The following is a 12,726-nucleotide window of genomic DNA, read 5'->3' as shown; positions in this document are numbered from 1 at the left end:
CTGGAGTGCACCTCTGGGCTCCTCATGGGCAGGGAGGGAGAAAAGAATTAACAGCCCTGCCCAAGAAATCAGTCTGTCAGGATGGAAAATGGAAAACCATAACACTCCATCACTCCCACCAGTATGACTGGGGGAGCTCTTCATATCACAAATCTCCACACAACCCAGTCCTGCATTTTTGGGAGCTGGTCAGCAGAGCACTCAGCCATTGAAAATCACCCTCTTGAGCAGACCTGGGTCCAGCACTGCCTGAGATTCAGGTGTTACAGCTCCAGAGCCCTGCCCCTGGCTTCTGCAGGCACATCTGCTCCCTGCAGGGCACCAGGGCTCTCTCTGTCACCCAGCTGGTGCCCAAGGGGTCAAGGGCTGCTGCAGATAAAGATCTCTGTAGCTGCAGTAGATCCTCTCCTGTTTCACCCACATACTTACATCAGTGTAATTTGGAGCCTCCTCATCGATATCTGATCAATATCCACATCAAATAGGTAAATCAGCCATTGAGATGCTGTAAAGGGAAATCTGAGGTCAAATTAGGGGACAGGCAGGTACTACTAAAACATGCTAATGTTACTTAATTATAGCATACCTTTTTACTATACTTCAGGCATTAAAATTAGTACAATTTAATGAGCACTCTATTCTCCTGGTAATTTCAGTGAATGATGTGCTCCTTGGCAAAACGTTTTAATAAAGAACTTCAGCTTTTACCAGATAAAGAAAGACATTAGATCAGATGAACAGGAACACTTTGAACTCCCTCATTGGCTATGATTAAACTCTGTTGTTTGAAAGCAAAGCCCATTTTGTCCCTATCTGCAATCATATTTCAGAAGTCAGATTGTAGTTTGTACTTAACCCATGAATCCTGCCCCTAATGTTTTTTGAGGAACAGTAATGAAGGAAAACTGTTGTGTAGACTGTATTCATTACACATTTCATTTTAACTAGGTCACAGTTCGAGACCTCCCAACAGGGAACTGCTACTCTTTCACTGATCCACACATTATCACATTTGATGGATGGTGAGTATTTCACTTTGAAATAATTTGGCTCAATTACTGCAGTTATCAGTTTCTGGATATGGCATGCATTTGGGCTTACATTAGAATATAAAAAAAAAGCATTGAACAGGTTTGCTTACAATGAGGAATGTTCTCCTTCAACAGCACAAGTGCTTTCCTTCCAGCTGTGTACTCCTTTTAACAAAAGGACTAGAAATGGATTCATGCTTGAGAAGCAATGGGTTTGAGTCTGAATAATTTTTACAAGGCAAAGGTCAGGTTCCAAAATGTTCTTTAAATAGAACCATCACCAGTGGCTTTGTGAGGGCCAGTTGTTGTGTTAGTGACACCCCAATGCCACCCAAGTGACACATTATGTCACCAGGGCAGCACAGCACACAGGGACAGCCTCCACAGGAGTTTAGCAATATCTGCTGCAAAGTCACTCATCAGAAGGATGCTCTTGATTTTTTCTGTTTCCAGAGCTGGTTTATGTCCAGCTGGAGTTGACAATCAGAAACACAACCAAAAAACCCCAAAAAGATGGCTCTAATGTCTCAGATAAAAAAAGTGCAGAAATTATTAGTGTCAAATATCAGGAGAAGAATGCAAAAATAAACTTGTACATCCTCCTGTAGTGTCCAAATGTCCTTCTGTATTACCCAGCAATAAGCTGCTTAAAGACTTACAGAGTCAAAGTGGTGCCTTTGTGTTTGACAGCCTGAACTGTGCAGAACTTTTCCACATTTAACTCCCCTAATCATTCATTAATCTATTTATCCCAGCTAATTGGCATCACTGAAAGCTTTTAAAATTTGCACCTGGCACATTTGATCCAATGTTGCAAATAGTTCAGATTACATTCCAATTTTGTCATTCTGCCATTGACCTCCTGATGGCACAGACAATGACTTTGGATGCACAGCATCCACAAGGACTTGGCAGGTGGGAATTTCTGCCCTCGTGATATCCCAGTTTCAGTCCAACAGGAGATGGCATCTGAAATTATGTCAAAGCTGGAGAAATCTGCTGAAGAAATGTGAGTAGGAAAGGCAGTGACTCCATTAAAGGTTACACTTCTGCTTCTAACAAAGATTTTGTGTAAATTCTGAGATAGGAGATAACTCTGCTTATCCATGGTTTCCCAGACCCCCTTCTGCTTTGTTGAACAGCATTTAAATGTGGCCAGGAACTTGTTTCATACAAGTTTGGGTGCTTTTCTTGCTTTGGAAGCTTCGTTAGAGCTGCATGAAGTTCAAAGATATTCTCATACCTCATGTAGCTGCAATTATTTAAACTCTGGGATATTAAACTAGATCAACCAGTATTATTTTAAACCTCTCCATACATTTATATTCTAAAATACTCCCTTTTGATTTAGGGCTGGGAACAGGCAGTGATCTGTCAGATTGTTGTGTTTTGGGAGTTATAAATAGCTGGAAAGTACATCTTGGAATGGGGATACCCTTCCACCCATGTTGCCCATTTTTGCATTGCTTCCATGGGGGGAAAAAAAGGTCTAAAAGCAAATAAAGCAATTTTATTTGAATAACTAATTTTTAAATCCTATTGTTGACATCACACAGAAATGCTTCTAAGTAATTTATGTCCTGTTTTGACCCAGGGAGTTTGGAAAAGCCCATCAGTCTGTGTCATCCTGCCTCAGAGTCACACAAACTCAAAAGAGGAAAAACCCAGAATCACTTGGCCCCTCAAAAGCTGCAGGTTTTGCATTGTGGACAGACAGACATTCATCCCTGCTCTGTCCAGTGCACTTTTAAATGAGCCACGCTGATGGAGTTTTGTCCATCTCAATAACCAGGTTATTTCCCTAAGACGTATCACTTCTTGGTATTCAGCCAAGTTTCCTACCCATCATTTCACAGTCCCATTACTCCTACTTATATTCCCATTTATTATTGTAAATAATTTCTCTTTCAATTATTATAATGATTAGGCTACCTTATTACACATCAGTTAAGCAAATTCTCTGGCTACCTATCCAAAAAAAATTGTTACCACGTTAGCAAATGATTTTTAAAGCTCTGTCTTTAAGGAGTGAGGAAAGCAATTCCTGCCTCTGTCCTGCTACAAAACTATAATCTGGAGGCAAAAGCTGACACAGGGGTCTGGAAGGGAAGCATTCTCCTTTTTTCATGTAAAGGAATCTGGTGGGAAAATGTGTTTGAAATGAGAACCTTTTTGTGGTTTCAAAATTTAAATGAAAATCATTAAAATTTAAAATTTAACTTCAGTAAAAATAGTTATTTAAATAAATTTGTAAAATTGAAAAATGGTACAAAAATCTTAAGTCTGGAAGTGCATTTCTCATTGGCAGTGCAATTTTCTTACTGAAATGGCCAATTCCAATGTAATTTTTAAACTTTTTTGTGATGTTTCCAATGGTTTTAATCTGACATAGTGAGCTCACGTTACATCTGAGGTAGTTAGCTATTCATTAGACAACTGAAATACCCAACTCCCACTCCTTAATAGCACTCCCCTTTGCAGTGCTTCCTGCTAATACATGTCTGTAGGAATATTTATCTTGTAATCTGTTCGTTCTTTTCACCAAAGGCAGTGACTGAAAATCAAAGAAGAATGTGTCATATTTTACAGCATAAGCACAATCAATTTGTGTATATTGGAGTGTAGATGTGAAATAACGTTAATTATACCAGCTAAAATCCAGAGAGAGCACTTCCTTTTATAGCAAAGTACCTTCTAAATTAAACAAATGTGAAAGCCTGGTAAAGCAAAAGTATAGCGCTCATTACTGGTTATGGCACATTATAAATATAAAAGCTTTTCATGCCATAAATCGCAGATTCTTAAATATGAACTACTAGCTTAAAACTAAATATGCAGAAAATCCTTTTAGGACAAAGTAAAAAGGAGAATTTCTTTGGATTGGGGATCTATATACATCATTTATGTTATTTTGCATTTTACCTACCTAACAAAAAAAATGTTAAAAGATTTTTCAGACTTCTCAAAAATTTTCACTAATCTATATCATCCCAACAATATTATCACCAAGGAAATTGCACCATTTTCTGGTTGGCTTTAATTGCTTTCATCATAGGAGCCCACAGCAAAGTCCTGGGCATGAGCAGCCCTGCCAGGTGCTGGGGTTTGGATAGTCTGCAGCAGTTTAGCTGTCCCCAGGCATCCAGCGCCTGCTGAATATAACCCAACATCTGCTCTGACAGCAACGTGATGGGACGAACACTCTGAGAGCAGAGAACGTCCTTCAGCATCACCCAACTCTTCATGGGGTCAAGCCTGCCATGAAATTGTTCCTAGTAGCAGGGAAAGAAGGAGCCTGGAGGGTCATGCCAACAAATCAAATAATTTTGTGGCAAAGCTGTGGTGGAAAATCTTCAGGAATGACCACACTGAATAAATACAAAGGGAAAGTGCAGCTTGGTGAAGAGAAAGACCAGGGTATGAGTTAATTGAGCACTACTAGGTAGGAGTTTTCATATATCTGTCCCTCTCTTATGATTTACCAACAGAAATTATTCCTAGAAAAGCTGACTGCCATAACCAAGCACTCAGAAGTGTTTTATAATTACTGGATAAAGAGCATAACTCAAGCCATGACTTCATGCCAGGACAAGAGCTTGCTTCCCCCCTTGGAAAACAATAGGCACACAGAGAGGGAGGGAGGGAACCCCTTTTCACCCCATCTGCCCATTGCTGCAGGCTCTCAGGGGAGCAGGGTGGGGAAGGGCACTATGGAGGGAGATTTAGACACAAACAGTAGTGCCTGGTTCACAAGGAACCCACAGAACTCCCTCCTGCAAGATCTGCTCTAAGCCTGCTTCAGGGATTTAGTACTACAGGCAACTCCAAGGTTGTCCAAAGAATCATTATCACAATTACAGTTGTGTAAACACCACAAAAGTTTACCTGACTACATCCAATTATCCATCCAACTGATTTGAAGGCTCCTGAAAGCTCTAATTTAGGCACGGTGCAGGTTTGTGCTGTGCAATCTATGCCATGACTTAATTGAACTCAGAGTGACTTCCAGGAGGGTTGGATTGGGTCCACTGTCAGTGATTATTAAGCAATAAATAGCTCCCCTGACTGCAATGACATTTATATGCATATGCAAAAAGAGCCTTGTCTACCAGACAGAGATGATTAGTCTGGGTACAGCCAATCTGATGCCTGATTTCCCATCAGCCTCCTTAAACACCTCTCCTTCTAAGCTGTTCCTGTAGAAGGAAACTGAGGAAGGTGCTCTCATAAAATATCCTCTTTCTCCCCCACAAAGATATCCAAATGGAGCGAGTACCAGAGGTTTAAAGAGATTATTTATTTTTTTATGTTGTCCTTAGCTCTGATCAATCTTAGCAGCAGCATCTATGCAGTGTAATACAGGATTTATGTATCTGATTAGAAAGTAAGATGAAACAGAAGCATTCAAAATCTTATCACTTTATGGCCAACCTAAGTTTTTCAAGATGAAAGATAAAGTCAGAGGTGTTTTCTATCAGAGAAAAGAAGCTGGAGTTTAAATTTTTTACTGTGTTTTAAACTACAAAGTTATCTATAGTTTGTTTTTTTTCTGAAGAGGAACAAAACAGAAATATACATGTAAAAAAGTCACAGTTCATAAGCCATTTGCTCCTCTGCGTAAGAAACACTAATGGCCTGAAACAATGTGGATGTTTCTATGCACTGTTTTAAAAATAATCCTGTTATTTGGCAGAAGCATTTTTTACATGCCTTTTAATGGTTTTTTTTATTGTAGAAAATAATAAAGCTTATTATTATGAGCTTATAGTTCAGTTTCCACATTAGTTAATTTCATAAAAATTGAGTTTAAAACTAATCACAGTGCCTTAAAAGAAAGCAGAATAATCCATTGTTTTTAAAGATGGAAGCTGTTGGCTTATAGGAAGAAAACATCAGCAACATATATTAAGTATATGGCTACTATTTCCTTTTATATAACAGCATAAAATAGAGGGAGAATGAGACAAGTTTATGGAATGAGAGCACAAAGAACAAGCAGAAGAGGGTCCTCTCACAGTCCTCAGTGGTGGAAATCCATGAGGTTCCATAGGGTTCATGCAGAGGCCAAACACTTGCAAAGTTATTAAAGTTATCCTGCTCTTGGCCTCACCCACATGGAGTGGAGACGTTCCTTACAGAAAAGAATGAGAGTCCTAAATTGCTCTCCACGCTGATTGCTGATCCACTGAGTGTGAAAGTTGTGCTTATGGGCAAATCATTGAGGGGGAGGAACAAACTTCATTTTAGCTGGCTTCCAGTCGAATCCCAGATTTTCACAGGAAGCCTTCACCTAGCCACAGCCAGACTTGTAAAATTTGGTGATTAGTCACAGAAGAGGTTATTTGAGCACTGATTTCCCTTTGAACATCACACTCTAAAATCAGCCAGTTAGAACCAAAATATATTCATTAAGACCTGGAGGCAGGAAACTTCTCCCCATTTGCTTTACATCAAATGTTTACCCTTTTTATCCATGCCCATTGCCATGGCAGCAGCTGGGGCACAACTCCTGCTTTTCACGGGAATCCTTAGGCTCTTCCAGCCAACAACTGCCGCGGCGTTCCCTTGGATACAGAGCCAGAGAAACTCCTCCCCACGTGCGCGTGTTTCCATCCTCCAAGGCCAGCCAGCGCTCTGCTCTAATGATGGAGCACTGCTGTGCAATAGCCAAAGATCTCCCAACACTGAGGGTGTCTAACCCTGTCTGGTTTTGTCTCTTTGTGGTGGTTTAGGCGCTATGACAGCGATAAAATCGGGACGTTCCTGCTGAGCCGCAGCGCGTCGCGGGCGTTCGAGGTGCACGTGCGCCAGTGGGACTGCGGCGGCCACCGCTCCGTCACCGCCTGCAACTGCGGCGTGGCTGCACGAGAAGGGGGTGACACCGTGGTGCTGGACACCTGCAATGGCCACTCTCGGCACAGCAGGCCCCAGCTGACCGTCAAGAGCACCGAGGCATCGCCACAAGTCAAGATCCTGAAGTCTTACGGAGGCAGGAAAATAACAGTACGTGCGTGGATGGCTGAGCGCTCTGGTGGCGGCTGCGCTTTGAGAACACACGTTTAATATTTCTGAATTATCAATGAAGTTACACTCAGGGTTTCTGTGGTTAAGATGACCCTGAAGTGTTAGAAAATCTCCTTTTCCCAGCCCCGAGATCGAAGAAGGTGTCAGGATTCTTTGGCTGTGGTTTTTAAGGTTGTTTATTCTTTGTTATCTAACACATTCTTTTCCTGACCTGCTGAGGTCTGTCCAGCAAGTCAGTCTGTGGCACACTCCCACCCCTGAGGCAGTGTTACCTTTTTATACCAGAAACTAAGTGTACATTATTTACAATAATTTTCCAATACCTATCACCTATGTTAGACAATCTGTCTCTACTCTAAACCAATCCAAAAGTGCCACCATCACGCAGAAGGTGGAAGCTAAGAAGAAGAAAGAATAAGGACAAGGCACACCCAAATCCCTCCATCTTGGCTTCTGAACCCCCATTCTAAAAACTCCAAAATCTACTTTTCTATCTTGTAACAAATTATGATTCTACTTAAACTCTCGTGGCTTGAGAATCCACATATAAAGTTGGCAATTTTTTCCATGGGTTAAAATCAAAGCCACAGGTGTCTTTGGTTTCATGCCAGAGTCTCTGAGCCCCCTGTCAGGGGCTCGAGCCATCCAGGGCACCCAGAGGGATGTCCTGGGCTCCAACAGAAAATATCTGAAGCCATCAGAGTGCCTGCAGGAAAATGAGAGGCAGGGAAGTATCTGGTTAAAGTGTTGGTTTAGCAAAGTGTAAAACCAAACTAAAAAAATGCCTCTGGAAATTTTTGGCGACACAGCGGAGTTCTGATAGCACTGCTTACTCTCTGCAGCACTCCATGTTTGCTTATGCCAGGCACTACCCAACCACATCACATAAAGCAAATTTCTTTGCAGAGCTCAAGATATAAATACGCAAGGAAAGATCACAGGTAGCAGAGTAATGGAGTTTTTGAGTGGAGCAGTAAGATACTATTAGTCAGAGCCAGAGAGCCCCCAAAAGCTATGAAAATGGGCTGTAAATGTGCAACATTTGCTGTAACATAAAGCATTTGCCTAAACAAATATATGGCCACAACTTGCTTTGCATAAGTATTGCTTATGCACACTAATAGACTGAAATCACTGGAAAAATAAGAGCAGGCTGCAGCAGGGGTTTTGGTAAAGACAAGAGCTGCAAATTATGGCCAAGAAGATAATTTTATCCTAGAGTTGTATCATCAAGACTTATTGCTATGAAATGTTTTGGATGAAGATCGGTCCACAGCAGAGCCAGAATGATGCAGGAAGTGCCTGTGCTTGGCTCTCCTTGTGATCTCACTTGGAACAGACCTCAGGAAGGCAGTAATTGAAAGTCTGTTAATTATAGAATAGAGAAAAAGCAGGAATCAAGCTGTCATTTCATTTTGCAACTGAATGCAATATAATTACTGTTTTATTACCAGGATAATCTTAGTGAGGAATCCCTACTCTCATTTACACCTGAGGTAAAACTCAGGGAAACAAATCAGGGCAGGCTGGGGACACAGTATGGATCCTGCTGCGAGGTGAGTGGGAATCTACAGGAACTGTGCAGCAGAGAACAAGATCCCTGAGCACACCACTGAGTAGGGTGCATCCCAATCCTCCCAGCACTTGTCCATCCTTATCCTCATGCAGCTCAGGAACTGGTTGGGTGGTTGGGTCACGCAAAGTTGGGTGGTTGGGTCACTGCCAGCTTCCAGCAGGCAGTCGCTGAATAACTCTGCAAACTGAGGGCTCAAAAAACCTTCTTTGAAGCCTCAATTAGCAGCATTACATCCAGGTGAGATGCCTTGCCCAGGGCAGCAGGATAGGAAAGGGTTAGAGCCCTCCAAACTCCCAAAATATATCAAAATATTAATCTGGACAGCGCAGAAGACTGAGCAGCTCAGGCAATTCTGACTGCAAGAGTTTTACTCGCAGGCTAGAAAAAGCCTGAAGTAATGGGGGACTAAAATGGGCAGAATTGTAATTTAGTAAAGCCAAACTCTGAGTAAACCCTGGATTCAAGCACAAGAATAAAAATATGAGCTTGTTACAACTTCACAGGTATGAGTAGATTTGATGGGGAGGAACTTCAAAGGGACCAGAAAATCCCCACCCAAAATAAAGGAAAACAAAGGACTTTATTTGGATGAATAAATTATATTTAGGCAGAGGCCAATTAAAAAGGGAAAATAATTTGTTTGAAATTATTATAATGAGATGTTTGCAACTCTAATGTATTTTTTAAGATTAACTGAAAATATTTACTTTTGGATAAAAAGAAAGTATTAATGCTACTCATCAGGAGAGCATGTTCCTGCTCCCTCTCCAGGCTCAGAAAATTTTCAAATAGTTTTTTTAACCTGTAAAAATACAGCAAATAAAAAAAGAAATCAGCTGAACAGATATTTTCTTTTTGCTTTTTTTTTCTTCTTTTTATTATTTGGTTAGTAAAGCAATCTGAAAAATCCATTATCCACACAGTTACTTCTTGTTTTGAACCCTGCTAGGTTTTTTTATCCTTTTAAAGGTCAGTGTAAGCCTACCACTAGTCCTTTAATGAGAAAATTGCTTTATCCACTTTAAAACACAATCATTTCCTGGATAATCCAGCCTTGGAAAATGAAACAGTTGTTCAGAAGGAAGAAAGATATTTTTCAATCTTGGCAGTTTCTCAAAAAAATTTATTATTATAAAATTATTAAAATAAAAGTCACAATGGTGGCCTTATTGTCATGGAAGTCACTTCAAAAATTAGCTGGTAACTTACCACTGGGAAAACTTCAATGGATGCAAATATTAATTTAAGAAGAAAGTACTCATGGAGTTATATATTTATGTGATTTATCAGATATGAATGCCATGGAATCTGAAAGCAAGCTAAATAACAGCACAAATAAATATTTATAGTGTTTCTAAGTGGTCTTAAATTACCTCTGCCATCGCTAACATCCTGCTTTGAAATTTTAGTGTATAGAAAGAGATGTTTTTTATTGCATAAAAAGAGCTTCAATTCACTTTTTAATTTTTTTTTAATTTATTTTATTTAGCTTTTTTTATTTTTTTTTTTCTGCCTCTTCAGATCCTGTTCCCTTCTGGGGCATTTGTTCGAGCGGACCTGAGCGAGAGGGGAATGGGAGTGACAGTGAGGACACCGGGCAGGGACTTCAACAGCACCCGGGGCTTGTGTGGCCTCTTTGATGGGATGGCTCACAACGACCTCAACAACGTGCCTGAGGAAGATTTCGTAGAGGAGTGGAGGTACAAAGCCACAGAGATCCCACCCAGGAGATGCTCTTAGCTGTTGGGAAGGAGGAAAGTTTGACAAGAAGGTCTCACAGATGCTTAGTGGAAAGATTTTTGAATGTAGAATCTGAAGAAGGAATAGAGATGGAAGCAAGTTTTGATATGGAAGAAAAGAATTGCTGAGCCAGTTTTACTGGACAACCCAGGAGGCAAAGGGTGTGTGAGTTAGAAGGGGTTTTATGGCTTAGAGCAAAGGATAAACTCACCCCAAACAAGAAGATATTTTTACCAAGCATAAAGATAGCACAGGCAAACAAGTCAGCAAATGTGGCAAGTAGAAAAAAGGTCTCAGAATTTTCCACTGCAAGAAAACTGAAAAACAACTTCTAGCTTAAACTGTACTAACTTTTAGTGATTGGAGAATAGTAACATGAATATGGTAATTATAGTAGTTATGATAGGCTATAGATAAAAGTTAAGGTATAGATTGGTTCTGCTATATTAAGATGCTCAGCAAAGAAAAGTCTATAATGCATTGTAACCAAAACCAAAGGGTCTCCAGGCCTGCCTGCAGCTGGAGCTGACAGCTGTGGGCACAGGCTCTGTCACCCACCACCCTGGGCTGCTGTAACCTCTTGGATGGGATAAATTACATTTTGGAGAGCCACCTGGAGTCCTGCATCCCTCTTTTTGGCTCTTACACTTAGCAGTGTTCCAAATGGCCTTGATGGGTTTATTTCATTACAGAGTCCCCTAATGGCCTGACAGAGAGATCTCCCTAACCTAAGGGAGAGGCCTGAAGACCCATCTCCATCCCAGCAGCACAGGGCTTAATCTTCAGTCAGCACAAAACACATCAGCAGTTTCCAAGAGAGAAGTTTTATATTCACAAGTGATGCCATGTTAATAGCTGTGTTAAGATCCCTCTCAGCTGTTAAAAAAAAAAATGCAGTTCTCACCCACCCTTGAAAATGTAGGTAGATGACAACAGGGATTAATTAAGGGTTTCATATTTCTCTTGTTCTTTTATTCCTGAATGCTAATTACAACATGTGAGTATAGATTAAATGTTACATTTTGACAAAGTCTGGTAATATATGTACCATGCTAAAACCTAATATCAACTCTACTAATAATGACAGTGAGCTCTGAAAACTTGTACTTTCTGGGACAGTTATCTGGAAACACAGGAGTGTAACTCTGACATCTCCCTGTCACAGTCCCTGTCCCTATCCCTGCTCCTGTCCCTATCCCTATCCTACATTTTAATTCCTGTTTCTGAACTTCAAACATGCCTAATAGGCGCCCCTAAAACCAAAATGGGTTTGCTTGTGTAGCCTGGTTTGTGAAGTAAGGAAAAAGAAGGCAAAACACTAACATAGCACTTAATCTGTACATGGGAGCTCAGCACAGTCCTATAGGACCAACAAATTTTAGACTTCTTACGCTTCAGAAAATAAACAAGCACCTCTTTCATATTCTAGTTCTATTCAGTGGGCCTAAGTAATGGCTATCTAATCTCTATTTTGGCCTGTCATTATAAATTCTACTATTTTGAATTCAAAAGCCATCATTAACATCCTAATAATGGGGTAATCACTCAGAGATTGCTTCTGGGAAGGCAGATGGAGAAATAGCTTGGTGCAAGAACCAGCCAATAACTCACTGCCCCAAAAAAGAGCTAAAAGGTCCTTAGGAGAACTTGCTCAAAGCAATTTTGTTGAAAAAAGCTGAAGCCAAAGCACAGTGCAAAGGAATTTAGTTATGAAACACTGAGGAGTTTTCTAGGGCTGTGTGATGGGGATTCTTCAGGGAAGGGAGAAGCTCCTGCTAAGTGAGAAGGGCAGGAGGGCTGGTGAGTTTCATCTTGCACTGCTCCCAAGGATGGATTCTCAAGGACCTCTCAGACCTCTCTTTCTGTATAGAAAAACCAAACCAACAGAGAAACTGAGGTCACCTCCAGAAGACACTGGATCGTTCTCTGATCCACTCACTGAGAAACAGCCCAGTAAAAAACAAACCCTAGAGGGTGACTTTTCTGCTGCTGTTTTTAATTTCATTTTAAATAACCCTGAAAGCATGCTAGGCTTTCTGCAGCACCTGAAGCCATCTGAGTGCCCACCATCTGGCAGTTCAGAGCTTTCCCTGGCTCCCACCCCTCTCAAGCAGCTGCAGGGCCCTGCATGCACAGATCAGTTTTACACACCAGCTTTCCAACACAACTTTTAAACAGTAAAACAACATCAGATCTTCCCAGCCACTAAATAGCAACCAGAGAAGAGGTGAATTTTAAAACATGTGATTTAAGTAGGCAAAATAGAATCTTCAGACATTTAAAAATACGCCAAGAGACCAGCAGAAATGCTGTTAAATTCTGGAGACTTTCTCTGTAATAGCATCCAACTCAATT

At 40.8% G+C, this 12,726-nt stretch overlaps 1 protein-coding gene across 1 annotated transcript in view; it reads left to right on the top strand.

Moving 5' to 3' along the window:
* LOC132075810 (von Willebrand factor D and EGF domain-containing protein-like) overlaps positions 1-12,726 on the top strand; it is a 172,621-nt gene that overhangs the window by 70,956 nt on the left and 88,939 nt on the right. The window contains exons 8-10 of the mRNA XM_059476517.1: positions 949-1,022; positions 6,764-7,034; positions 10,153-10,331. Of these exons, the coding sequence (XP_059332500.1) occupies positions 949-1,022; positions 6,764-7,034; positions 10,153-10,331 (524 nt within the window). The remainder of the gene's footprint in view (positions 1-948; positions 1,023-6,763; positions 7,035-10,152; positions 10,332-12,726) is intronic.

Source organism: Ammospiza nelsoni, chromosome 7 (genome assembly GCF_027579445.1).
Source record: "Ammospiza nelsoni isolate bAmmNel1 chromosome 7, bAmmNel1.pri, whole genome shotgun sequence".
NCBI classification, from domain to species: domain Eukaryota; kingdom Metazoa; phylum Chordata; class Aves; order Passeriformes; family Passerellidae; genus Ammospiza; species Ammospiza nelsoni.
The sequence above is the reverse complement of the archived record's forward strand: the minus strand, read 5'-3'. Positions and strand labels throughout refer to the sequence as shown.